The 24,689-nt window shown below is 49.4% G+C and overlaps 12 protein-coding genes across 12 annotated transcripts; 3 read left to right on the top strand and 9 right to left on the bottom strand.

Moving 5' to 3' along the window:
- Positions 1 to 105: 105 nt before the first annotated feature.
- BO88DRAFT_487329 (uncharacterized protein) lies at positions 106 to 1,921 on the bottom strand. The gene is made up of 5 exons (XM_025712539.1): positions 1,432 to 1,921; positions 1,078 to 1,384; positions 914 to 1,021; positions 695 to 862; positions 106 to 643 (listed from the first exon to the last, which is right to left on the bottom strand). The coding sequence occupies exons 1-5, from the start codon at positions 1,819 to 1,821 to the stop codon at positions 354 to 356; spliced, it is 1,263 nt and encodes a 420-aa protein (XP_025563649.1). The 5' UTR covers positions 1,822 to 1,921; the 3' UTR covers positions 106 to 353.
- Positions 1,922 to 2,600: 679 nt separating this feature from the next.
- On the bottom strand, positions 2,601 to 3,789 carry BO88DRAFT_386809 (MGMT family protein). The gene is made up of 2 exons (XM_025704800.1): positions 3,761 to 3,789; positions 2,601 to 3,703 (listed from the first exon to the last, which is right to left on the bottom strand). The coding sequence occupies exon 2, from the start codon at positions 3,295 to 3,297 to the stop codon at positions 2,824 to 2,826; it is 474 nt and encodes a 157-aa protein (XP_025563650.1). The 5' UTR covers positions 3,298 to 3,703; positions 3,761 to 3,789; the 3' UTR covers positions 2,601 to 2,823.
- A 564-nt stretch (positions 3,790 to 4,353) lies between these two features.
- Positions 4,354 to 4,793, bottom strand: BO88DRAFT_269403 (uncharacterized protein). The gene has a single exon (XM_025702341.1). The coding sequence runs from the start codon at positions 4,703 to 4,705 to the stop codon at positions 4,451 to 4,453; it is 255 nt and encodes an 84-aa protein (XP_025563651.1). The 5' UTR covers positions 4,706 to 4,793; the 3' UTR covers positions 4,354 to 4,450.
- BO88DRAFT_404210 (C2H2-type zinc finger protein) lies at positions 4,445 to 5,701 on the bottom strand. Its single transcript, XM_025706555.1, has 2 exons — positions 5,107 to 5,701; positions 4,445 to 5,049 (listed from the first exon to the last, which is right to left on the bottom strand). The coding sequence occupies exons 1-2, from the start codon at positions 5,604 to 5,606 to the stop codon at positions 4,812 to 4,814; spliced, it is 738 nt and encodes a 245-aa protein (XP_025563652.1). The 5' UTR covers positions 5,607 to 5,701; the 3' UTR covers positions 4,445 to 4,811.
- Positions 5,702 to 5,902: 201 nt separating this feature from the next.
- BO88DRAFT_269372 (uncharacterized protein) lies at positions 5,903 to 6,693 on the top strand. Its single transcript, XM_025702340.1, has one exon. It carries the CDS (start codon positions 6,176 to 6,178, stop codon positions 6,551 to 6,553), a length of 378 nt encoding a protein of 125 aa, XP_025563653.1. The 5' UTR covers positions 5,903 to 6,175; the 3' UTR covers positions 6,554 to 6,693.
- Positions 6,694 to 8,642: 1,949 nt separating this feature from the next.
- On the bottom strand, positions 8,643 to 10,630 carry BO88DRAFT_414338 (CCR4-NOT transcription complex, subunit 3; the record flags this gene model as incomplete). Its single annotated transcript, XM_025708165.1, has 3 exons — positions 8,643 to 8,703; positions 8,770 to 10,304; positions 10,376 to 10,630. The coding sequence occupies 3 exons, from the start codon at positions 10,628 to 10,630 to the stop codon at positions 8,643 to 8,645; spliced, it is 1,851 nt and encodes a 616-aa protein (XP_025563654.1).
- A 655-nt stretch (positions 10,631 to 11,285) lies between these two features.
- Positions 11,286 to 12,157, top strand: BO88DRAFT_452865 (D-aminoacyl-tRNA deacylase; the record flags this gene model as incomplete). The annotated part of the gene is made up of 5 exons (XM_025710720.1): positions 11,286 to 11,292; positions 11,352 to 11,530; positions 11,601 to 11,643; positions 11,725 to 11,951; positions 12,038 to 12,157. 5 exons carry the CDS (start codon positions 11,286 to 11,288, stop codon positions 12,155 to 12,157), a joined length of 576 nt encoding a protein of 191 aa, XP_025563655.1.
- A 316-nt stretch (positions 12,158 to 12,473) lies between these two features.
- Positions 12,474 to 14,396, bottom strand: BO88DRAFT_404215 (peptidyl-prolyl cis-trans isomerase D). The gene is made up of 5 exons (XM_025706556.1): positions 14,335 to 14,396; positions 14,191 to 14,258; positions 14,104 to 14,113; positions 13,954 to 14,040; positions 12,474 to 13,830 (listed from the first exon to the last, which is right to left on the bottom strand). The coding sequence occupies exons 1-5, from the start codon at positions 14,348 to 14,350 to the stop codon at positions 12,890 to 12,892; spliced, it is 1,122 nt and encodes a 373-aa protein (XP_025563656.1). The 5' UTR covers positions 14,351 to 14,396; the 3' UTR covers positions 12,474 to 12,889.
- A 3,119-nt stretch (positions 14,397 to 17,515) lies between these two features.
- Positions 17,516 to 18,573, bottom strand: BO88DRAFT_443238 (uncharacterized protein; the record flags this gene model as incomplete). Its single annotated transcript, XM_025710004.1, has 3 exons — positions 17,516 to 18,120; positions 18,166 to 18,413; positions 18,529 to 18,573. 3 exons carry the CDS (start codon positions 18,571 to 18,573, stop codon positions 17,847 to 17,849), a joined length of 567 nt encoding a protein of 188 aa, XP_025563657.1. The 3' UTR covers positions 17,516 to 17,846.
- A 337-nt stretch (positions 18,574 to 18,910) lies between these two features.
- Positions 18,911 to 19,578, bottom strand: BO88DRAFT_404216 (uncharacterized protein). The gene is made up of 2 exons (XM_025706557.1): positions 19,416 to 19,578; positions 18,911 to 19,348 (listed from the first exon to the last, which is right to left on the bottom strand). The coding sequence occupies exons 1-2, from the start codon at positions 19,485 to 19,487 to the stop codon at positions 18,998 to 19,000; spliced, it is 423 nt and encodes a 140-aa protein (XP_025563658.1). The 5' UTR covers positions 19,488 to 19,578; the 3' UTR covers positions 18,911 to 18,997.
- Positions 19,579 to 19,988: 410 nt separating this feature from the next.
- BO88DRAFT_363912 (NAD(P)/FAD-dependent oxidoreductase) lies at positions 19,989 to 21,989 on the bottom strand. Its single transcript, XM_025703957.1, has 2 exons — positions 21,517 to 21,989; positions 19,989 to 21,460 (listed from the first exon to the last, which is right to left on the bottom strand). Exons 1-2 carry the CDS (start codon positions 21,707 to 21,709, stop codon positions 20,322 to 20,324), a joined length of 1,332 nt encoding a protein of 443 aa, XP_025563659.1. The 5' UTR covers positions 21,710 to 21,989; the 3' UTR covers positions 19,989 to 20,321.
- A 650-nt stretch (positions 21,990 to 22,639) lies between these two features.
- BO88DRAFT_338332 (putative MFS transporter) lies at positions 22,640 to 24,595 on the top strand (the record flags this gene model as incomplete). The annotated part of the gene is made up of 7 exons (XM_025702974.1): positions 22,640 to 22,697; positions 22,748 to 22,836; positions 22,893 to 23,255; positions 23,305 to 23,460; positions 23,518 to 23,993; positions 24,043 to 24,301; positions 24,356 to 24,595. 7 exons carry the CDS (start codon positions 22,640 to 22,642, stop codon positions 24,593 to 24,595), a joined length of 1,641 nt encoding a protein of 546 aa, XP_025563660.1.
- Positions 24,596 to 24,689: the final 94 nt, after the last annotated feature.

Below are 24,689 nucleotides of genomic sequence, written 5' to 3' on the forward strand. Positions count from 1 at the left end.
ACTGACTAATTTTCATCAAGAGCATCGATAAACAGTATGACCGAGGCTGACTGGCCAAGCTCACACAAAAGCTCTGTGCACCTTTCTACAGACAAAGCAGCTGGCCCTTCACCATATTAATTTGCTTCTTGAAGGCGTTTCCGATACTCCTCGATGACTGGAGTCTTCATCAGATCGTTACTAGCGGATAGAGAAAGCTGCTTTATGAGTGATCGGAGTATCTCCCCAGCATCGCCACGCTCTGGTTCCGCCGGGTTTCTCGAGCAAAAAAAGTGTACTATCGGCAGGGAATGCTGTACTTTACTAGCCTGAAGGCATAAATGCTGTACGACAGCAGCACTTGTCTGTATTAGTTAAGGGCTAACGTCGTTAGTCCCTAATTGAGCAGACTCACGCGATCTTGGACTTTCCGCAGCCGGCTTCTTGTCAATTTGATAGGGAAACTTTGGAATATCATAGTTCAACCCACGTGTCCCATGCAACCAAAGCACCTCAGAGCTACTAGAATTGCTCCATGCCTGGAATCCAGGGTGACGGAAAAGCCATTCTGCAGAGCCTGGCATCAGCGATGTTGATGCCTCACGAAGATGTTTCTGAGCCGGGACAGCTGATATCCAGCTCAGGGTTTGGTCCCTCTCGTTGTCTAAACATGTTTAGTTTGTGTGGAAGCGTATGTCAAGCAGCTGGCTAATACCTTTCAGAGCTCGATGAAGATCGGAAACTTGATCCACAACTCGTGTTACTGGCTTATCAAGGTCCAGGAGGGCTTTTTCTAGTTTTGCTTTCATATCATTGACCTGGTCCGCCGTTGATGTAGCTATAAGGATGGTGTGCAAAACGTGTGTCTCGATATTACCTAGGTCTAGAATAAAGTTTAGTCGAACAAATCTCAATCCTGACGTTCTAGACTCACCTTCGCTATCAGCGAGCCCCTTCTGTCTCAGAAATTGCTGCTCGGCACTCTTTATTTCCTTGGTGCAGTGTCTAAAATCGTCTTTGGACATAAAGGCAACCGCACGTTCTATTCACCAAATATTGGCCACTGAACAACGAAACAAAGTCTTGAAACCAACATACTCGTTCGCGAGCACTGATAATATTTCCTCGCCAGAGACAAAAATTTCAAGACCGCTGTATAGCACTTGACGGTTTCATCTTGCAAGGCCTGTCTTGCTTCACTCAGCGCAGAGTTCTTCTGATAATATGAACCTTCGAGTATTCCACCCCGCGCAATGACCCTCACAGACGTCTCGAGCCCCTCCACAATAGCACCGAAAGTTTCGATTCCATTCAAGAACAGCTGAAGCACAAAGCGCACTCCTGCCCAAGGTAGTGCCGCATGGACCGGGTCATAGGAAATAACGATATTGACCACACTGGCAAACTTGTTCATGCAAGCTACAATTCGCAAACTACAATTTTCGCGCATACATCACGAATGATGATCTCCTTGCCACCGATGGTGGTGGTCGTCCATTTGTGGCGTTTGCAACGATCGCGCTGCATTTCGATTGCAGTGATGATATCGGTCAATGTCTGTGAGACTGGTGGTGATGCAATGCCTGACGTGGGAAACATGCGCTGATCTTTGTCTGGGAGGGCGGAGAGGGCTCTCGCCCAGAGGGAGGTGGTCATTCTGTGTGAAATTTCTCCCTGGTAGCAACTCTTGTGGTAGGTGCGACGTGATCCTTTAGCGAATAATTGAATGCGAAAGGTATAGATCTCATAGCTGGTACAAAATGTTGGGAAGAAAGGTGGCAGCGAGGCCTGATATGGGACGGTGGCTGACAAGGCTGAGAAGGGATCGAGCGGGGTTGCCATGTTTGCTTATGCAAATGCTTATCACTGTCATATTATATCTTTCGCTGCGTGAAGCGTATTTGCAGCGTACTATAATCTAGCGTCCCAGAAAGGATATGGTCATCACGTAAAATAGAAATGGCGAAGAGACTTCTTTTCCATGTGGTGAGTGCCCAGGGAAACGTAAGATTTAAGTATATTGCTGCGGAGTAGTAGGGGGATCTTGGCTTCGTTAAGTAGGCTATCTTTTGCCAGCGTCAAACAACTAAATCCACGTAATAGTGATGCCATTAGCAGAGCTAGGCAAAGAGAAGCAAGGACATGAACTTGCTATCATCCTAATTCTTTAGAGGGGGTGGTGACTGGACGGTACTGACTAGTTCAATCCATATGAATGTAGCAGCTACTTGAAGCGACTGTATGATGATTGATGATATTGTAGAGGTAGCGGAGGAAGAGGGGTCCTCAAAGCTATACTAGATGGTCTAATCATACAGAATAGGAGGGAACATGTAGTCATGTAACAATGATGATTCTTTACCATAGCAATCAGTAGTAAGTAGTTTAGGATCCAGTGGGAATTGAGAGTGTCCTCACTTTCTATCAAATGGATTTTTTGCAAACTATATATAGCATTATTTAGTACATTCCCAGTATTTGCCAACTACTGGAAAAGTATTGCATTCCATCATCTATAAATTGAAGGCTTCTTCTCTAAATCGTCTGCGTTTGTTTGTCTCATACAAGAGGCAGTTTGGTAAGGTGTCAGGACGCATCCCGTATGGTTTCTAGCAGAAATGGTGAGAATTCGATTAGATTTAGAAGTTTGGCAGACTATCCAACTGAAAGGATTTTGTGCCATTTGATCAAATTCTCGTGAGCTTGTCCGTTTCACTCTAGACCAACTAGATACCAGCATTGCTATCCTACACATTCTCCCATAATGTACAGACCTCCATACTACCAACAGAGAAAGTATCCCATGAGATAAACCATACTCGATATCACTTTACTGACAGCAAACTAACCCATTCCAAACCCCTCGAAACACAACCCCCTCGCCATCCCCTCCGCAGTAAACTCAACCCCTTCCTCCTCCAACATTCTCTTCTTCATCCCCACTCCATCCTTCGCTTTCTTCTTTGCCCCTCCTGACCCCTCAGCACCGGAGTACCCCACCAGCAGCTTCCCGTTACCCCCCAGCACCCGATGACAGGGTACCTCCGGTGCAAACGGGTTCAGACGCATTGCGGCCCCAACTGCTCGTGGACTAGTTCCAATATGCTTGGCAAGCGCAGCGTATGTGGTCCAACGGCCTGCGGGGACAGATAGCAAAGCAAGGTAGATCTTACGGCGGTGAGAGGGGAGGGTGGGATGTGTGGTTATTTTCTTGATCATTTTTGTTTTGATGTCTGTGGTTATTGGTTGCGGGGATGGTTGTGTAATAGTCTTCTGTTGTTGTTCTTGCGGTTGGTGTTGCGTTTGAGGTAAAGCCATGGTTACAGGCCCAGGCCTCTGTTGGTATGTAGTATTTCGCCTGAAAGTGTGATTGGATGGTGATAACTGCCGTTGTTTGTGTGAGGATGTTATATTTAGATAGTAGTAGACAGGGGCAAGGATGATGATGATGGTTTCTTTGTTTGTTTGAAGTTCGACCGTTAAAGGATAAATAAGGTACGGAGCACAGAATATGTTGTGTTGGTGTGGGATGCGATAACTTTCTTTGTCCTTTTCCCGTTTGTTTGTGATCCTTATCGGATGCAGGTGTTGGGTAGTGCTAGTAGTAAATGAGATGATGAGATGAGATGAGATAACTATGGATGAGGTACCCGCTCTGCTTTGTTTTGTGTCCGAAATTTCACTTAATAAGGAATTAAGTTCAGCGATAAAGGGGTACAAGATACTGTTTGTGTTGGGTTAGCTTGATCTTCCTTTGTATTGTGGATGGCTATTTTTATACTTATGGGATAACTGATCACTCAAAACAAGGACAAAGTGGTTTGAGGTTTGGTGGGTAGGTAGTAGTACTAGATGGAAGCAAAGTAGATGGTGGCACAACCGTTTGATGTTACCGTAGAACGTTGTTCTTTATATGCAGAACTGCAGAGCGAGAGAGGGGTCTGGAACTTGACTCCGCAACGTTGTGCTCGAATTGACGAATCGGGTGGTTCCGTGCACATGACTGCCTCCATTCCTGACTGGTGTGGCACGGCATGCTTCCATGGTTGGAGAAATCTAGCCATTCTATGGTTCGTCACATTCATGATTCTTTATGCGCTTGAACATGATGGAATTGCAGCATTCGCCGGGATGGCAGCGGGATGGAATCTGATGCGATGCATTGCCGTTAGGCCCAGCCCAGACTTACCGCGATGGCGTACAAACGTTGCTTCTGGTGTCACCCCGGTAGTCATAATAAAAATAGCACCAGGCTCAATTAGTCCACTAACTCGGTAAATTGAAAGACGGGATATGCGTTTCATCCATAGTCGCTAGGGGAGTGTCAGTGTGCCACAGGCTGAGATGGGGATTCTACTGCGGGATAAGGACAGTTACATGCCGATATGTTTGGATTAGTTACATCTTACTGTTCCACTACCCGATGCGATTACCTGCAGCGCAGGCGTGGCGAGAATTACACTGACTTCGTTCACATTGCCGTCGCTGAAACCAGTATGTTCCTCCCGAGAAGACAAACGTTGCATGTTGTGACATGTTGAAGGTAATGTATTAATAAACTTGTGACTGGTACACAATGTCTATGTGTATAAGAAAACCAAATGAAATGGTATATGCCAAAAGGAAAATAGATAGAATGAGGTCCGGAACGCCATACCGTCCGTGGGTCATCGACAACATGAAGAAGCATAAGCATAAGCATAGACATGAGAAGCATAGCGGACATAGACGGACGTAAAATGCCATGGGTGATCACCCGGCAACAAACAGAAGGGTATATTCAACAGCATCATGACGCAAAGGGTATAAGGCAGAGGAAAAGCATCATGACACTAATCGGTTCGCGACCGCTTGGTCGTCCGACGCTTAGGGACGTCCCAGTGGTGAAACGAGCGCAGATGTTCAATCAGATGGTCGCGACGCGGAAACCCATTGCCATCTTTGCGCAGACATTCTTGTACTGGGCAGTCCTGAAACACGGGGTTGTGGACGCTGGTGTGATGCCGTTTCAGGTCGGCGGGACGTGTGAACGCCTTGCCGCAGTCGCGGCACGAGAAGGGTTTGACGGGTCTGGCCAGGTCTATTAGATTACGGTCGGAAATTTTTTTGTTAGGGAGGAAACCATACCTAGAGTTGTCTAATGCGTCGCAAGTCTCTTCCGGAGAGTATACGACCTCAGTGCTGGGAGTGGTGGATTGCGGTGCTACCCATTCCCCGCCCGGTACAGGCACAGGAGGTGTTTGTGTTTGAAGGAAAGTGTATGTTTCCGGCGAGTACATGAGAGAAGGAGTGAAGTTGTAGTAAGCGTTGAAAGGGGAGGAATTGACGGATGATGTGAAGGAGGTGGAGTCGTAGGAGGATGGTTCGAAGGAGGGTTGGGTCATGGGCAGATCGGTCGCCGCCATGGTGTACATGGTGTTATCGAAATATCCGAAAGCCGATTGCATGGAGTCATCACTGCTTTCCGAATAGGATCTTTGTTCGAGAGGAGGGCATGATGGAATGTTGTGGTGCTGCGGCGGCGATAAGGTCAGTTGGGGAGTGACGCGCGAGGGAGCGAACGAAAGAGGTGAGAGGAGGAGGGAAGAGTGGAGACGGATCGAGACCCTGATGATCGGGGAAAACATACCATTGCAGTGGAGGCAAACATGATGGAGTGTAGGATGGGGAAGAATCAATTGGTAGGAGGGACAGGACCAGCAGCTCAATGGCCGAATTGTTCTGGAAGAAAAATGGAAGACTTGCCTGGCCATCGTGACTGGGCCCCGGGTTTTTATAACCACATTTTTCTTCAATTCTTTGATCCAGGTCGACCTACGGAATACGTCGCACTTGCATTAGGCCAGGACGGTGGTCTCCACCATGGAGCCCAAAACCGCCAGAGTCAGACGGTGCTAAGCAACACGAACGCACCCACGGCGACATCATCAGGTGAGCCCGCTCCTATGATCTTCCACTAGGAGTCCGCGCAGATTGGATGGGGGAGGCCGGGAATGCAGGAGGAATCGCAGCCAACACACAGCCCCCCCGGCTCTGAGCGCTCATTGGCGAGGGTGAGCCACGAAAGTGAAGCAATCCTGGCTAGTGCTGACGCTAGAAACGCCGAAGAAGCATTCGAAACTTCTTCCAGGCTTCCAGAGGCCTTCCATGGCTATGATTGGCAGAGGCCGAGTCTTGGGACGGAAAATAACCAGCGATGGTGTCCACTCCGGGCCGAGAGAGGAGCCAGACGAGCCAGACAAGGAAGACGGACTGTCCTGTGTGGCCTGCTGAAGAAGGAAAAGGACCAGAACGAGGGTCTGCGGTGACACGACAGCGAGACCGCAATATCGTCATAGGGTGCGATCCCCCACAACAACAAAGAGTCGGTGGAGCCCGTCGGCCGTGCTGGAACTGCTGGCTTTGGACTAGAAAGATTTTCTGGGACGGACTACCGACGATGATGATGATGATGACTGACCGATGTGGATGTGCTTTTTTTTCCTTTTCCCCTTCCCAAGACGCCAATTCCCTAGTCGGGAATTTGTCCGTTTGTTCGCCTTGTTGTGGTCCGACATGGCCATTCGTTAAATGAAGGCACGCGGACCGTTCATCGGAAGGCTCCGATGATGAATGTAGTAACAGTAAGAAGATCTGATCCTCTTTCTAGGTTTGCAATTGATTGTTATGATTGATCGCTTGCAATCCACGGTCGCGGAGAGAGCGGCTCCTCCACCAAAGAAAAAAGTACGAACGAACCACGAGTCTTGTCACGAGAACCTTGTGAATGAATAACTTTGGGGCTCTGGGGAAGGAAGAAAAGGCAGATCTGACGGGAGTGTCACTCCTTGCTTGAATTCCCATGATCCTGAGTGGATGAATTTGGCCCTGGTGATGGGTGCACTGTGCAGCCTGTTCCTGCTGGACGGGAATTTCACTATTTCTCCCGACCGACCGAGGAGATGTAGCAAATCGGCACGGGCTTTCCGGGCGTTTCGTCAACCGCTTTCCCACACATTTTCCACCCGCCAAGTGCGCGATTCCACAGCCTTGTGGTTGGTGCCAAGCAGCGTCTGTCTGGGGAAAACAGCAGGGACTGGTACACTCTGGCTCCCTATGACGACGACAACCTTGGGGGATGGGGAATGATAGTATCGCACAGCCCCCCCTTGCGACCGGGGTGAAGGTTGATGATGATGACCACTTCCCCGGGCTAAGTTGGTACCTAGATAGCGAGCAGGATTGAAGCTCATCAATGCAAGTGTAAAATGCCTCACATCGGTGCTAAAGAGTTGCTTCAATCCTTCCCGTGAGTGATTAATATGTCAGAAGGTTTGAACAAGTGAGGCGACTGCGCGATATTCTCCTGATAATCTCTCATTTGCTTCACCATCGCGATGGACAATCTATTCTTGTACACTGACTGACAATCACAACACCCGCAAGTGGCTTAGCTTGGGGTTGGTTTCCTCCTGTTCACCACCTGCTACGAATGCGACGAATGCTGCCTGAGGTCTGGAATTAACTACTACACCACATCATAATTAGAGATACTCCACAAATATTCACCGTGCACTTGAATTAATCTAGTTAATCAAGTTTACTGAGAACATGGTGAAACTACAGCAGAGCACTGAAATGTAAACTGAAGCAATTCTGAGACCGGCAAATGTAATTGTCGCAGAGGCTGGGCCGCCAAGAATAGCTACTACCATAACCTTCCATTTACAGCAGGCGGTCAGACAATGCCATAACCCACTCTCTTACCACTTGGTGAAGATGCCAACACCACTAGTAGTAGTATTCTTCCTACAACTTTGTGCCATGTGGATCGGGACAATTCATCCAGTTGTCGGGCAATCCACAGAGAGCCTCGGACGGACGACATTATTCCGTACTAAATCTGTCAAGTGCGTCACGGGGAAAAAAGAAGAGCTAACGCAGAGGTGATTCATTGATCGCTACCGAGGTTTTGCGGCAACCTTTTCTGTTTATCGCACTAAAGTAGAGACTTACACTTCAAGGGGGGAATATGAGTTATTAAGTTGGTACTTTTGTACTACACAAATTCCGATCTATTTAGTGTTTTCCTTTTTCCTTGGCTTCACTATTGGTTGGATGTGTTAATCATCGTCCAGCCACATCATTATCATCCCACCCGTCTAGGGGAACTTAGTGCTTGTTCCTATCTTCTTTCTCTAGGTATCCCTGAGTACGGGGGTAGTTAGTTAGTCTGACTATCTTTCTGGGCGTTTTCTGCAAGCGCCGCTCACTTGACAGGGATTCCCTTGCCGATTTTACCGATCAACAGACAGGTCTGGTCAAGTACTATGGACTCGATTATTCCATCTCAAATGGTCAATGTACGGTAACAACAAGCATCACTACCTAAAGTCATGGCTGCATCCCATAAGCCACCATGTAAGAACAGCACAGAACTCCCATGTCTCGTAGACTCGTCCCTGCATGCTCCCCCCCCCTCCGAAGACTTGGATGAAACAACAGATCGTTAAACAGATGGCAACACAATCACCAATTGCATAGACACATTGATTAAACTTAACTCCCATATTTCCGTGCATCCTTGCTAATAAAGCCAAACCCAACCGACCGAGGCACTTTTCCACTTATCTTCATCGAACCCAGCCATGTACAGAGACCTCTCATGTTTGTGCATCATTCGATTACAATTCATCCTCCAGGTATTTGTAGACGAACTTGAAGTCAGCCTTACGACGGTTCATCCTGCAAGGGTTGTTCGTTAGCGGGATACTCTCTGCTGTTTTCGAATTCTCCGAGTGGGTTACTTACCATGTACTTTCATAATCGAAGAAGCGATATGTGCCCTGCTCGAACTCCTCCGTGATCGTCTTCGGCTCCTCGTGACGTTGGAACCAGGTCTGATATTGCTTGTGGAAACGCCAGCTTTGGTTCTTCAATGCCTTGGCCGCGAGATACTGCTGGTAACTGCCTTGTCGGTAGTAGAACAGGTAGAACAGTGTATCCGTGTCAATGCGCCCGGTTTCATACAAGCGCGGATCATCAAAGATGGTGAGCGGTTCCTGAGGATAGTATAGAGGCGTATTGTAAGGGTTCTGAGGCTTGTAATGACGAGGCTTCTCCGCATCGGCAGGCTCCGGGCAGTTCGCGAGGGATGTTGCAAGCATGCGCTGCACTGACGGGGACGCGTTGGCGGTGCTTGCTGACGCCCGGGACCTCGTGACTTCGAACGACTGAATAAGATCCTGCAGGCCGGGAGGCAGGTGGAAGATCGATTCCTCGCTCTCCGGCTCCTCTTGCTTACTCGTCGCCTCACCGTTCGGCGCGGGCTGCTCCTTGGCAGCTGCTGGGGCCTCCGCTTTCTCCATTGTTTGTGACGATGTGCTCGCAGCAGCCACGTTGGGGCTGACGGAAGGTGTTTTTGATCGTGCACCGGTGATGTCCTCCGCCGCTATCGTGAGGACCGGTGCGGGTTTGGATGAAGTAGGTTGTACCGATGCAACGCTCGGCGAGGCAGTGGCTGAAGCTTTGTTTGCAGGCACAGCGTGCGGGAAAGCGGGGCTTGCGCCTGGAGGTGGCGGAAGTGGTGCAATGCCCACCCCGTTCTTGTCACTTGCTGCAGCTGCAGCGGCAGCGGATGCGTACTTGAGTGTTTCTCCGGGGAGGCGGGTAGGCGGTGGTGCGGGTTTCATGCCTGAGGCGGCAGTCGTGGAGGTCGACGATTGGAGTGTTGCTAACACAGGTAGAGGCGATTTCATCTGTGCAGATGGCCTTCGAAGTCCTGCGCTCTCACCCTTGTTGACCTTGGGCTTGATTTCCGGCTCCTCGTCTTGAATCGATTGCGTATCTTGCGAGGATACCTTGTCGTTGTCCCCTGTCATGCCGAACTGCACCTCTGCCTCGTTGTCCAGATTCAGGTCGTCGTACAAGGTTTCATCCTCACCAGAGTAGTCAATGTTGTGCCCATCCTCCACGTAGTACTTGATGCTTTCCTTGATATCCAGCACCTGAGGGACTTCGAGGTTTCCGTTCTGCAGCGACCGTAGCAACAGTTCCAACTTATTGACATGCCACTTATGGCGATCTGTTAAGCGTGAAAGGTCTGACAGGCGATTCGTCTTGGCCACATCCTTCTTGCCCTTCTTCATTTGCATGTGAAGCGTTTCCTCTTCCGCTTCGAAGGATTCGATCTTCTGTTGCAGCTCGTCCACCATGTTCGATAGGAAGTCGCAAGTCTCGACCTTCTCCTTCTCTTTAGGATCTAATCTGGATGCAGCCGACAACCCTTCTTTCGAATATGCCTTTGTCTTCATCTCCTTCTCTACCGCCTTGAACTGTTCCATGCACTATCAGATAACACAAGTTAGCAGCAGCCCCTCATTGAGTAAGCGCTTCAACAGGGATCGGATAAGCCCACAGTCTCAATGGCCCTGCGCTGCTCTAGCAGCGGCCCCTTGTCCTTGACCTCATTTCCTGATGCCCATGACTTGATTTGGTCACGATATCGTTGTAGCTTCTTGATCTCCCGTTTCAGGTTCTCCTCGAGCTTATCCCGTTGCGTGATATTTGATGTTGACCGGATCTTCTCATAGATACCCTCGAATATTTGAATACCCTCGGCAACCTTCTTGAAGGTCTTGTCGATCTCCTGCTGCGTCTTCCGGGACGTCATTGCTGCGATTTACCATGCACAGGTCGGTAAATCTCGAAGGCTGGTCAGAATACAGGTAGCAGGAGGATGCGGGAGGGGGTCGAAGGAATGGAACAGAGGGAGATGAGTGCGTATGTAAAGAAAAGATGAATACTATGAGAACGCGTCGCGAGGCAACTCTCAACACCAAACGCGCGCGAGCGTGTCTGTATATGCGAAGCTCTTTAGACGAGTGAATCTCCTGATACTTTGTCTGGTCGTCCAGAAGCTGGGATAGAGGCCTAAAGCGGTAGGCGGTCACAAATGCTCACAAGCACTCACATTCATGCCCGTTCTCTACTTTGGGTGGAGGCGAACCCAGGTTCGAGATTCAGCCATTTCGCACAGCTGCTCATATTGCTGTGGATCTGTTTGAACTTATTGATGATCTAGCCATTCCAGGATACTTTACGTCTGCCTCCGCTTCCGCTAATGTCCTGAGATTCTTAGGTCTGTGTGTTTCCCGTTTTCAGTATCCCGCCGCATTTGGTCCGTCCGATGATCGATCATCAAGTGACTGACAAACCCCCATTTCATAGAAAGCGCAACACCAATTCCGACTGTCTTCAGAGCCCTATCTCCTCAGCGCATGCTGCCTTACTTCTTACTCCCCTAAAACGACTCATAACAGATCACCATGAAAGGTGCGCAATGCAATCCCGCCCGACCTTATAACCAATAACTAATATGCGTCGCCCCTCAGCCGTCCTACAACGAGTCAAATCCGCCTCGGTCACCGTGGATGGCCACCTAATCTCCTCGATCGGACAAGGCATTCTCGTCCTTGCCGGCATAGGAAAGGAAGATACCGAGAAAGATGCCGACTCAATGATCGGGCGGGTATTAAAGGCGAAGCTATGGCCCGACGAGAACGACAAATCGGTATATACAACCAATACCCTTCCCCGCAATACCAATCAAGCAAATCTAACCCACCTCTCCCAACAACCAGTGGAAGAAGAACGTGCAGGACATAAATGGGGAGATCCTCTGCGGTATGCGCAACCTGACCTAACCAACACAAACCAACCCAAAATCAAGAAACCCACCTACTAACTATACATACAATAATCCAGTATCCCAATTTACACTCTACGGCCACCTAAAAAAGGGCAACAAGCCCGACTTCCATGAAGCCGCCGACGCGGAGACCGCGCGCAAACTGTATGATTACTTCATTCAACGGTTGAGCGACTCGTACAAGCCCGAACGGGTGAAGAACGGGGTCTTCCAGGCGATGATGGAGGTCGAATTGAAGAACGACGGGCCGGTGGGTGTAGATTACCGCAGTGAAGATGCGGTGGTAAAGCTCTTGCCTTCTCCTCTTCCTGCTAATTCCTATATGTCCTCGAAATATATACTAATCGTTCTGTGTTTTGTGTGTGACAGGTCACAATCGAGATTAATACGCAATTACCGAAGAAGGAGAAAAAGGAACAACCGCCTGGCAAGGAGGATGGAAAGCCGCAGACATTCGAGTTTAAGTTGCCGGCGGAGTTGATGGAGTGAACTGCTTCTTCGATGGATGGATGAATATATGTTGATTCCTCTGCGGTCGGTCGGAAAAGAAATGATTCTGGGTGGCTATGACGGCCGACGGACCAACTTCTTTCCTTTCAAGTCAAATTGTATATACCATGTGATACCAATCAATAGATGCGAGGCATAGACGGGTGTGCTATGTAACTGGGACTACTTGAAACTTGCTACTGAATATTACATAGAACAGCTACCGCTCGTACAGGTAGCATCTGGTGTTCCGTGAATTTCCAGCACGATTTGTGTACTAGTGCATGGTGTATCGGGCTGTGCAATTTTGAAAGGCCCAAGATCTGGCAGGCAAGGAAGTTGTTACTACTTCACTATCAATGGATCACGGCCACGGACCGTAAGAAGCCTACGATTCTCAAGTATAGATGAAAGATACGTTCATCGACCTGGTTTCGTAGCGCATAACGCTACTTTACCTGCGGGACTCGATTCCTTTCTATTGTACAGAGTGCTCTGGTCTGCTGAACCGCATAGCCTAGAAGCCAACTCGAAGCGAAGCGCAAAGCCCGTACGTCGTTGCATAGCCGCTGAGGATGAGTAAAGGTCTTTGAAAGAATTCCTATTGTGCACCAATCCAATGCAATGGTTGTAAGAGAGATTAGACTTAGTTCTCACTTTTCACCCAAGGCCGGGGATTTTAAGAAACGGGAAAATTAAATCATGCAATCATGAATCATGACGTTGGTCTCTTCACGAGAAGAACTTCTGAGCGGTAGCCCTCTCGCGAGCCTGGCGGTCCTTGACGGCCTTCTTGACCCGGGCAATCTCGTTGGTAATGCCAGCATCACCAGGAGCCAGCTGAGAAGCCTCCTGGAGATCCTTGAGAGCCTCATCCTCCTCCTTCAGACCGCTGTAGGCCACCGCGCGGCGGTAGTAAGCCTTGGCCTTGTCGGCATCCTTGGCGTTTGCAGCAGCAGCAGTTTCGAGAGCATAAGTAGCCCAGGTCTGGCCATTCTTGAACTGACCAAGCTTGTTAGCAAGCAGAGATGAGTTCGAGTGCAGAGTGAAGCGGAGCGCCTTCATCTGGGGGTCCAGATCCTTGGGGTCCTGCTCATCGGGCTCGGGGAACTCGTTGAGATAACGCAGACCCTTCTGGTATTTCTCGAGACCGAGGGTCAAGTTTCCGCTCTTGAATGCGGTGTTTCCAAAGTTCTTGAGCTCGGTCGCAATCTTGAAGCAGACAGGGGCGCTCAGCTCCTCTCCCTGGTGGTCATCGGGGAAGTCCTCATAAGGATCGCCAGTCGCGTCGGGGATCTGCTTATCAGCGTTTTCGTACTCGTCGCCGGTAAGCTCTCCGCAGTCGACAATAGTGACGTCGGTGGTGGGCTTGTCGGCCTGGGTAGACATGTTCTCGACCTTGCGGACAACGCTCTTGCCGTTGATCACCTCACCGAAGACGACGTGCTTGCCATCCAGGTGGGGGGTGGGCACGGTTGTGATGAAGAACTGACTGCCGTTGGTGCCGGGGCCGGAGTTGGCCATGGAGAGAAGGAAGGGACGGTCATGCTTGAGGTCGAAGTTCTCGTCAGGGAATTTCTCGCCATAGATCGACTCGCCGCCCGTGCCGTTGAACGCGGTGAAGTCACCACCCTGAATCATGAACTGCTTAATGACACGGTGGAAGATGGAGCCTATCGAGCGGTGTTTTGTTTAGTGATATGTTCTGGTGATTTTGTGTACTTTCTGCGCACGCGGCCCCGCCGGAGCGGGGGAGGGGGAGGAAAAACTGAAGCTGCCGAATTGGACCACCGTACCTTTGAAGTGCAATGGCTTGCCCTGCTTGCCCATGCCCTTTTCGCCAGTGCACAGAGCCCGGAAGTTCTCCGCAGTCTTAGGAACGACTATTATTTGCCCATGGTTAGGAATCTGCGCGTAATTCCTCTACAGGGGAGTCTGCACGGTACCATCGTTGAACTGCACAGGCGGGGTAGTTAGCGAGGCTGCATAAAACACGACAGGTAAATGCTGCACAAGAAGGATGGTGAACATACCAGTTCAAGAGCAATGCGACCGGTCTTCTGTTTACCGATCTGGATGTCGAAGAAAACACGGGGGCGGCCTGTGAAATTAAGCGCAATCAATATTGTATTCTGCTGTTGAGACTGCATCCCCCGCTTTCAGAGAGTCGAACGTACGCTCAGAGTCGGCCATTATGGCGGTTAAAAGGAGTTTATGAGTGAAGAGGGAGGTAGAGAAGAAGGTTACACGAAGGGAGAAGCTGTAGAAACAGGGATGGGACAAATATGAGAGGTGGAGGGAGAAGGAAGAGCTAAGGTGCGGAGGTGAACGAGGTAAAGAGGAGAGGAAGTGGGCTGGACCAGCCTTTGGCTGCGATGCTTCAAGAAGCTTCCATCGCATCTTCTTCCCCGGTGCCCGGCCGCTTCCTTCCGCGGAATGTCGACCATCCCCTCACCTACCCTCAAGCTACTACTTGTCATCAGCAGGCGCTTATATTTGGGATTTGTATTGAGCGATCTAGGATCTACCATCCGTTCATCCTCAGTGGAGCACTGGCCTGCCAGTCTGGGGCAACGCTATGATCTGGACGGCTTCTCCCGTTCCCTGCCTCAATTACCTGATCACCAACACTAGTATACAAGGATCCTATTTGCGCTGCAATCTACAGTGACGCATTGTTATTCCGCTGGAATACTGTCTGACGTCCAATGGCAAAGTGTCGCTCCCTTATACTGCGTTGGAAGCGATAATGCAGACTGTCCAGTGATCATTCGCAGGAAGTTGCTCAACCCAGTCAACAGCTACTACTGGTCATCGACAAACTATCTTATCGTTGTATTGCTGATGCTCATAAGGCCCAGGTTTCATATGGTATGGTTCTGCCTAACCAAGGGGCTAGATCATTTACTATTGTAAGGATCCTGTCTTATGGGATCTTCAGAACTTAGATTGAGATGAAGCTTACAAGCTCGCTCTAACTTTGCCTCTTCGAGACATCTATACAACCGAATATCACAAAAAGAAAAGATCTCCTTTTCTCTCATCTCGTAGGGCTTTCCAGAATTACATAACTCTTTAGCTTCAGATTATTCGCTACCTGGACTAGCGGAATCGATATAGCTATAGTAGGCGTCAATGACTCACTGCAGCGCCATGTACTAGCTCTGTGAAACACAAGAGATCAGAGGCTCGGCCCCTCGGTTGTTTAATTAGTGCATAGCCATCTACACGTCATAAGTTTGTTCTTGATTTTGCATGAAGGAGCTGATGCGCCGGGTTTATGCCACTAACAAGTGCCTTGTTGAAGTATTCGAGAGTCGCATGCATCTACAGGGTATCAGGCATACTGTAGCAACTATGATAGTACAACTGCAAGGTACTTAGTCTCTTCTAGATTCATCAAAGCAGTCCAGCCAAACTAGCGCAAGGCGGCTATCATGTGAGGGATTCTGGAACATACTGCAACGAACAGGAGTCTGATTTTTGGAGGCCATGGTAGTAATTAACTAGATTTCCTCGCTAAAGTCCGGCTAGAAGAAGCCAATTATCGTGTAGGCACGATCATTGATATATTGATTCACGTTCTTATTGGGCTAGTAGGCACACACTGTTGGTCTGACAGGACTGAAAGGTGCTTGAAAGTCATTAAATCTAGTCACTTTGACTTCCCCGTGCTTAATGTAGAGATATGTTAGCTGGTTGTAGGGGATGAAGCAGGTTTTCTTGTACAAACCGATTTCCCCGGCATTTTTACACAGAAAGGTAGCATATAGCGCGCCGACGTATGTCACTATGTAGTCGAGGTGCTCCTCCGGGGCATGGGTTCTGTGTAATGTAAGAAGATGTTCGTTAAAAAATACTTAGTTACTGAAGGAGGGGCTGACCACATCCTAATGGCTGGACCTGGTGAGTCAGCCACGATCAAGGATTTACTTCATCATTTAGTACACACTCTGACCACGCATTCTCTGCTGATTGGGGACTCCTGTTCTGGCCTTGCTACCCCACACCAACCAGGGTGGATGAGGGCCAGACAACGTATCATCCCGAAGGGAAGCGCTATCTTTTTTCTAAAGGCATCAATATAAAGTAGTGTATCTTGGTGATTGTAGACCTCTGACATGCTCTCCCCATTGCGCGTTTCACCATAGGCCGCACACCATATCCCAAGCGTTACTGGGAGTGAGCGAAACAGTAGACCAAAAGAATGAGAGACATGCAGGATAGGCGACTAGTCGCCGTAGCTAGACTTTCCCATGGCATCCCCACTATAGAGCAGCGAAGATAAAGGAGAAATACCTCTGGTCGTAGTTGTTCGCGTTCAGTGCATTCATCCATGGCTACACTGATAGTCGCATCGAGCAGATTGGCCTGAAGCCTTCATTTTGACATGGAAGTGCACGACCCCATCATCGGCATGAGGGGAAGGTTCTTGGTCATTTTCCTTCATATCCTTGCATGGTTAGGTGGCAGTAAACAGCGGATATGAACCAGCAAAGGGATCAAAATTCCTCCGCGTTCTCTAAACTTCGATACAGACCAGAAAAGCCTCCCAGCGGATTGATTTTGAAGGAGTGTAGCCCAAAGTAGGTTCTAGACCGGACATCCAGTCCGTCTCTGGGCGAGGTTTCTGGATAGTAAGGCGATTGTAACATTCTCCAATGAAAGTACATGCCAGGAGGCCCGGCGAAGCGATGTTAGACTCAAAAGGCATTGACTAAAGGTTTGTGTAAGAGATAGTTTTCACGAGTCGGCGAGAGGAGCTTTGGACAGAGGCGGTTTGAAAAATCAGCCATACGACACGTAAAGAATTGACAAAGCGGACATTATAGTCGTAGATGACACAGTGTAATTGATGTTTGTGCGATGCAGTCATCACGTAGGAAGTGATCGTGCGTACTTAGTCGCACGCTTTTCAATTAATCTTGGCATTCGTTCGCAGTATTGGCGGTACGGCGTACTTGAAGTAGTATGACACAAGTTGTTCGCAATGGCTAGAGCGAGTTTCCCAATCTTGGCTGGGTGTGACACCGGCGAAAAGATAGGCTCGATGGTAGCGGTGGCATTGCTTGTTTCGTTGCGAACAGGCAGGTTGACAGTTTGCTTTGATAGTCCAAGCCTGCTGTCAAAGAATCGTTCACGTTGGCTTCACCTTTCGCTATTGATCATCCTGTTTGGTGGTATACCGGCCTCAGCGAGGATTAGACGAAAGGTTACTGATCCCCGACACCGTAGCGTCCAAACGCACATGGGTGTGAACAAATCGGGGTCCCCGGAGGGGGAGGGCCTTTTAAAAACATGCCAAGGTTCGTCAGTGGCTAAGCCACCCGGTTATCCCAACGTTTTCCTTCGGAGTTGTCTGACGATGGTTTGCTTTCCACGGGACAGTTTGAACAACGTATCCAGTTTGTCGCCGTCAGTGACTGTGTCAGGGTCACCCGGTTTTCAACATTCTCCGTCGGAGTTTGGTAACGCGGTTTGCTTTCCGCGAGACGGTGGTAGGTCCTTTGGGTGTGTCAGGCCACAAAGGATGGCTACCCACTCCACGGATGGAGTGAGGCCCCTACCGGGATCAGGTATTTTCTTTCCTTCTCCCTCAAGACACCTGACCCGGTCAATAGGCACAGGTGGGACCTTTTACAGACATATCCAAGGTCTTTCGCGACCTGGCTAGCCGTCGATCGAGCAATTAGGGCGGAGCGCCTTCACTTCCAGTGGCAACGAGGAAGTTCTCGTACTTGCCACCGTGAATTCTGATGAGCTCTTTGCAGTTCAAACAAGGCTTCCATAACCTCGCCCAGATCGGCCCAGATAGTCGATCGTCATAGTGAGGAGAAGACAAGTACGGCCTGGACAAAGCGAGACCATATACCTTCTCGGCTTGTCCCTTCCCACAGGTTTTGAGGAGCTTGCAGAAAGGGTATGTCTCGGCGCAACGTCCAAATGGCTTTCCATTCTTCTTTCTGCACTCCATGAGAGGTGATCGGGCCAATGATCAGCCGGCCAACGTTAATGGCTCAGACTTGATAACGCCAAATCGGGCACGGTCGATGACGGCTAGCCAGGGTCGCTCTGATCGAAGACTGTATGCTCCTCTCGAGGCACCGAGGAAAAAGTCTCCCTCCTCATTCCACGTACACTGGAAAACGTATGGCGTAGCCCCTTCTCCAATGAGCTTCTTACACCACATTCCATAAACCGCGGTGAGCGGAAGGTAAAAGTTCCTTTTATTTGCTCCAGCGGGACTCCGTCCAAGCTGCTCATGAATAGGCCAAGAAGGTCCGGAAGCGCCCAGTATGGCACTTTGTCGTAAGTCAACCTATCTATAAGAATAGGTGAGCCCGCATTGGGCCAGCTCGGATTGTTAACACGGGCGATGCTCTGGGGGGGAGGAGGAACGAGGTAGTCGGGCCCATCGGGGTGACTTCGGTAGACGTCAGTCCATAAGGCTCAACAAAGGGTTGGTTATACCTCACTTGCTTACCGAAGTCTAAGGATATCCTGCTGAATCAACAGCAGGTCGGTCACGTCCTCAGTGGGCACCCCATACATCTCCGGATGCTCTGTTATATCCCGCAGCCACGCCAGAATCGTGCCACGTGGGAAAGTGTACGCAGCACGTAAGTCGATACGGCCATTGAGCCACGGAGAAAGAACTTCTGTTGTCATTTTGAGCAAATGAGAATGATTACCTATCTGAATAATTCTCTACGTATCTACAATGATAGATCTTCCGTGCAATTCGAAGATGTCCGTATATTTCCTAAACGGGCCTCATTCATCTTGTCTGCTTTTAGCAGGAGCGTCCTGGCCGACAGAAACAAACACACCATCCCCTTCTCAGACCCTCGGCGCTGGTAGATCATCATCATCAGGCAGCTCAACAGGCTTAAGCTCCTTCATCTTCAGCCCCATTATACCCTTCGCCCTCATAACGTCCAGGATATCTGGCCATGTCTTCGGTGCCGTTATCTCGAAGATATAGTCGACTAAAAGATCTCCGCAATAGTACCGTCCATTAGCTGTAATAATATAGCCCATCTCTCCACTATTATTAGTCCCTATAAGGACCAGCGTAGGGTCGGTAATCCCATAGCTGCGTGCCATGTACCATTCCCCAGTACCGGGGAGAAACCATCCTTCAAAAGCTCTGGGGTCGTCAGTCCATTCGGGGACGACTTCACGGTAGCCCTAGGAAGTAACAATCAACCAAACTGAACAGCTGTGAAATGACTGTATGGAACTTTCTGTGACATACAAAGATGTCTAGAATGTCGGCCTGCTCTTCAGCCGGGGTGGAGGAGTCTGGTGCTGCTCCTGGTCTATCCATTGTAGCGGCGACTGTGTTGATGAGAAAGATATTGTTGCCAAAGCAAAAGCAAGATCTTGGATGATGCTGAGTATGTTCGGGAGGGGGAAAGTTGATGCGGAAAAGAGAGTTAAATATTAGTCATTACAGAGTCTCGGTGAATGGTTCCTAGTTAATCAGCCACGATTTAAATTTGACGTCTATATTTGTCATTCGATATGGTTAGCATACTCTGACACCACCAAGAACTTCACATCGAGAGCTCTCAGTGGCTTCACAGCGCTTCAGCTGGGGCACACTCATGCCTAATGTGAGGACCTATTCTCAGAGACACAACCAGCGATCTGTGGCTTTCCGTAAAAGAATGCGCCATACATTCAAGGCCCTAGACCTGCTGGCAACATTGCTTCCGCTGTTGCGGGCACTATCTCCCGGGACTCATAGAATCATTGGGAACACAAGCCATCTCGAAATCCTTGTTGTTCCAAGGTGATTTGCAAAGCCACGTCCCATCTTTGTTGAGCACAGATTGTTCGTCTATTTGAATAACAATCGGGAGCCCAAGCCTGGTCACTCTTCCAAGCACCACTATCATGAACTCACCAACGCCAAATTTTTCAAACCCCTTTGATGAGCAAGGTTTCCCTGATGTCTACCTAACCAAGATCTCTATATCTCGAGGCAATACACACCCCAGCATCCCAGACTAACTTATCCTGATTGAGTGTGTGTGCTTACTAGGCCAACAAATCATAGTTTCCTCTGAGGGAGAGGAGTAATCGTGGAAGGTATAACCATATGCGTTTTCAAGGTCAAACCACTATTTACATTCCGCTCGCATACATACCAGCTCATCTATAGCCGGCTCTTGATATTGGTCCATTCATTTTCGCCAACCTTCTGGAAGTCCATAACTGCATCTGGTCCTCCGAATCGGTTCTGTGTCGACTTCCAGTCTCTGTCGACCGCCATTTCTGGTCTCCACCGAACAACATGTTTCAGTTCATCCTGCAGATGACCCTCCAGTGCATCCACGATGAAACCTCCAATAGTGGGCATTTGCATAGCTCCATTCCCAGATGCCCCCACAGCAACCAACAGTGAAGGGTGATCAGGATGTTTATCGATTAAAAAGGCACGATCTACCGTATCGGCATCCCAGCAGATACGGGCGAACACTAGTGGACGGTCGGCCAGATGTGGCATGGTATCCCGCAGGAAATCCTTGACGCGAGCTTCCGCCTCAAGGGGAATTTGGTGCTTTGCAAATGGGATGCTTCTGATCTCGCCAGATCTCGCCGGGTCCGGAATGAAGTTACAGTATCCAGGATGCTCGTCACAGATCTTAAGTTCGTGCTTATCCTCGTCAGGCTCCATGAAGAACCCCTTTGCAATATTGAACAGCACGGGTAGATTCTTGTACAACTTAGCCTCTTCCGGGGTCATCTGGATGTGAGAGAGCGTCCAGGCAGTAGGACGCAGCTGTTTCTTGAAGTCCAGAAGACGGTCGCTTCCGGCACCGGCAGCCAAAATGGTTCGGTCTGCTCGGTGAATGACTCCATCGGACGTTTTAGCTCCAACCACATCTCCGTTCTCGTACACTAGTGATACAACGTTCCCTTGGGGAGACCCGGTGATGAAGTTGACTCCAAGACGCTTGGCCTCAGTGTACGCAGAAATCATGGCTTTCTTGGCATGAATCCATCCGGCACCCGACTTGTTCAACCAGCCCTTCCAGCCGGGAAATTCCCCAGTGAGAACACCTGGAGGCATCGTCTTCTGGAAGTCTTCTGCCGTCTTCAATTCGACAAAGTCTGCATCAGAACACTCGATCTCATCTTTGCGGATGTGCTCAATGAGTGCAGGGGTATGGCCAGATACTATGACACCAGTCTCATGGAAGTACTGCTTGAAAACAGGATCCGTCTTCCAGGCTTTCAGAGCAGCACGTGTGCACGTCGCGAATGCAATGCTGCGCGGCGTTTCTTCACCTGCTGTCGGAGTTGTTAGATTTAAAGAAATGGGCATCAGGTGGGCACTGCAATCATACCTTTGGGCTCCTTGTGTTCCATGATTTTATTGATATCATTGCCGGCTGCGATTGCGGATGGGATCGTGTAGGGGTCTAGAACTGTGACATGCTTGTATCCGCGGCGAGCCAAATGCAAAGCAGTAGAACAACCCCAAACACCCGCTCCCACCACGAGGATGGTAGAATCATGGGTTACTGTAGAGGATGCCATGGTGACTGCGAATTCTGTTTGACTCGAGAGTATTGAGGAACTGATTTGTTGCAGTGATGTTGATGTGGACGGGCAACGAGGCCGTATTTCAACGGCGCCCTTACATCAGACGGTATCCACTGAGTGCCAACTAACTGCCAGCATTGGGCACAATGGGGACCTGGCTGGGCCTTATCCAGAGTCCAAAGTCCCGGCAAGATGGAAGCAACTCAAACCAGGCCACTGAATAGTGTCCGTGGCGGGGTTCCCGATCTAGATTAGCGTCCCGGTTGGACCTTCCTTGGGGTCTTCGTATCACTCGGTCTTCTCATCCATCATCCATTCATGACCCCCAGATGCTTGGGAATACTCGCGTCAATGATCGTCCGGGATTTTTCCGTGGACGCTATCAGGGTCGTCTACAGCAATGACCCACTTGCGTGCGGATGATACCGACTTCAAGCCATGTCAAACCGGCGAAAGCATGCAGCTTCTCCGCATTTCCTCCGCCTCGGCAGGCTTAATCGATATCAACCGCTCAGATAACCTTTCGTTTGGAGCTTCCTCCATGACTTAACTTATCTGTGACTGACTATCTTCGCAATACTTCTCGTGTCTCTTCGTCTCCACCCATACCTTATCACCTCGGGAATGCTCCATTCAGCCGGTTCTAATTATTTTGCCGCTGGCTTTCGCCAGAGCGTGGCAGACGAGAGAAGGCAAATGATCATCCCCTGTTATGTTATCGTGCTTCTCCACACTGATATGCTCGGGATGACCATCCAATCGGACCCCAAAACGGGGTCTTGGAGTGCTCTATATACTTCGACGAGCTCGTACGCAGGTCTAGCATGGTTGTTGCCGCTAGTAGATAGTAATCATCCTTAAAAAGACGCTACAACCCCCCCTCATGGCTGCCTTTCTGCTTCCGTATTGACTTACAAAGCCAAGATGGCTCGCTCTGATGTTATAGATACCGATGTTCCAGGAACGGTGTACCTGGTTGATGGTAGGCTCTTCCTATAAGCTACAGTTAATCGGTGCTGACATCGAATTCAGCAACGGGGAGCTTGAGAGATGTAGCTCATGCTGGGAAGCGGGATATCCTCCTTGTCCCTCAGCCTACATCCTTTTCAGCTGATCCTCTGGTGGGTAGCAGATGAACACATACCTCTTCCACACGGTTCGTGCTGACCCGCAATAGAATTGGCCTCTTTACAAGAAATACTGGACCCTGTTCTTGATCTCCATGTATGCTTGCGTTAACTCCTTTGGGGAGAACAACTGGGGTGCGGCATGGACAGCTATATCTGATGATACGGGCGTGAGCCTGAACAATATGAACGGTGGCTCCGCTTTGAACTATCTTATGCTGGGTTTCTTCAATATTATTTGGATCCCCACGGCCATGAGGTACGGACGCAAGATTGTCTATATACTTAGTCTATTGTTCGTCCTTGGAAGTGGTATCTGGGGTGGTTTCTATCAGGGTGTTTCGCAGTATTACATTATGATGGTGATCAACGGGATCGGAACTGCAGCCTACCAGGCTCTGATTCAGCTAACTGTATGCTATGTTTCTGAGATGCTCGCTTCCGTACGCTAACAGAGCATAGATTTTCGACGTGTTTTTCACTCATGAGCGCGGCCGAATGCTGTCGATCTACATTTTCTTTCAGCAACTCGGATCTATCATCGGGCTGATCTGTGGCGGTTACATTTCTGACGGCATTGGCTGGAGGTGGAGCATGCCCATCGTGTCCATAGCATGTGTCAGTGCCCTCGCACCCTAAATACTCTGCTGCAATCAGCCAGCTGAACATTTATAGGCTGTCTTGATTCTTCTATTCATCTTCACTTTTGATGACACGATGTTCCCGAGGTATCGCTTTTCGGGTGTGACACCTCAGCGAACCACCAAAGGCGAGAACGATACTGCCCGCACTCCATCTGACACCCCAACGGCGGAGGAAAAGGATTCCAAGGTTGAACCGCCAATGTCCGTCGTGGAAAGCCGCACTGTCGGGGAGATTGACATGCCTCCGCGAACCTACCTCCAGAAGATGTCTCCAGTTCACTACTTCAAAGACGACAACACAACTTGGTACCAGTACTTTCGACGCCCGTTCTTTCTCTTCGCGTTTCCCAATATTCTTCTAGCTGGTATCCAATTTGCATTTGGCTGCACTGCTGGTATTGTCTCCTTTAATACCATCTCTGAGATCATGACGGAGGCACCTTATAACTGGAGCGCCGGCTCTGCTGGCCTAATCTTCTTGGCAGCACTAGTTGGTAACTTTCTTGGGTATGTATTCAGCCTGACACCCTCATGAGTAACGCTGACTCTCTTATAGCATGGGTATTGGATCACTGTCCGACTGGGTTGTCGTCTTCTTGGCACGTCGCAACAAGGGTTATAAGGAGCCCGAGATGCGTTTATGGACGTATTGTATTCCCCTTGTACTTGCCGCGGTTGGCTATTTTCTCTACGGCTGGGGTGCTACCAAGGGCCTTCATTGGATGTCCATTGCAGTTGGCCTATGTTGCATGATTGCTCAGCAGGTCTCTGCCACCAGTATCGCAACCGCCTACGCGATGGAGTGCTTTGAACAGGTAAGTCATTTACATCCACGATTCTGTACATGGTGGCTAATTCTCTCGAATCAGATTTCTGGTGAGCTTGTCATTGTACTGGCCTGCTGTTCATCTATAATCAATTTCGTCATCTCTTTCACGGTGCAGGATTTCATCGACGGCACCAACTACGGCTGGACCTTTACCTTCTATGGTATCATGGTTGTCCTGTCCATGGCCGCGGGTGCTCCGATGATAATTTGGGGCAAGGATTGGCGGCGGAAATGCAAGCCTCGGTATGAGAAGTTTTTGGCGGAAACAGGACGTCAGTAGGAACATGGCCAGTTTTCTGTTTGTTAAATTACCTTTATGAATGATTGCATTATATCATCGGAACGCGTATGTTTATTAGTTAAACACACTGAGA

This window comes from Aspergillus vadensis, assembly GCF_003184925.1.
Source record: "Aspergillus vadensis CBS 113365 unplaced genomic scaffold BO88scaffold_9, whole genome shotgun sequence".
NCBI lineage: Eukaryota > Fungi > Ascomycota > Eurotiomycetes > Eurotiales > Aspergillaceae > Aspergillus > Aspergillus vadensis.

Excerpts from the sequence above, each read along its gene's own strand:
- BO88DRAFT_404216 (XM_025706557.1), bottom strand. The coding sequence starts at position 19,487 with ATGGATAGACCAGGAGCAGCACCAGACTCCTCCACCCCGGCTGAAGAG. Across the intron at positions 19,349-19,415 it reads CCGACATTCTAGACATCTTT|GGCTACCGTGAAGTCGTCCC; the intron begins GTATGTCACAGA and ends GTTACTTCCTAG.
- BO88DRAFT_269372 (XM_025702340.1), top strand. The coding sequence starts at position 6,176 with ATGGTGTCCACTCCGGGCCGAGAGAGGAGCCAGACGAGCCAGACAAGG.
- BO88DRAFT_363912 (XM_025703957.1), bottom strand. The coding sequence starts at position 21,709 with ATGGCATCCTCTACAGTAACCCATGATTCTACCATCCTCGTGGTGGGA. Across the intron at positions 21,461-21,516 it reads GGAACACAAGGAGCCCAAAG|CAGGTGAAGAAACGCCGCGC; the intron begins GTATGATTGCAG and ends CAACTCCGACAG.
- BO88DRAFT_386809 (XM_025704800.1), bottom strand. The coding sequence starts at position 3,297 with ATGGCTTTACCTCAAACGCAACACCAACCGCAAGAACAACAACAGAAG.
- BO88DRAFT_404215 (XM_025706556.1), bottom strand. Across the intron at positions 13,831-13,953 it reads CAAGCCATTGCACTTCAAAG|GCTCCATCTTCCACCGTGTC; the intron begins GTACGGTGGTCC and ends ACCGCTCGATAG.
- BO88DRAFT_269403 (XM_025702341.1), bottom strand. The coding sequence starts at position 4,705 with ATGTCCGCTATGCTTCTCATGTCTATGCTTATGCTTATGCTTCTTCAT.
- BO88DRAFT_404210 (XM_025706555.1), bottom strand. The coding sequence starts at position 5,606 with ATGTTTTCCCCGATCATCAGGGTCTCGATCCGTCTCCACTCTTCCCTC. Across the intron at positions 5,050-5,106 it reads GACGCATTAGACAACTCTAG|ACCCGTCAAACCCTTCTCGT; the intron begins GTATGGTTTCCT and ends AGACCTGGCCAG.
- BO88DRAFT_487329 (XM_025712539.1), bottom strand. The coding sequence starts at position 1,821 with ATGGCAACCCCGCTCGATCCCTTCTCAGCCTTGTCAGCCACCGTCCCA. Across the intron at positions 1,385-1,431 it reads AGGAGATCATCATTCGTGAT|TTTGCCAGTGTGGTCAATAT; the intron begins GTATGCGCGAAA and ends TGCATGAACAAG. Across the intron at positions 1,022-1,077 it reads TTATCAGTGCTCGCGAACGA|AACGTGCGGTTGCCTTTATG; the intron begins GTATGTTGGTTT and ends TTTGGTGAATAG.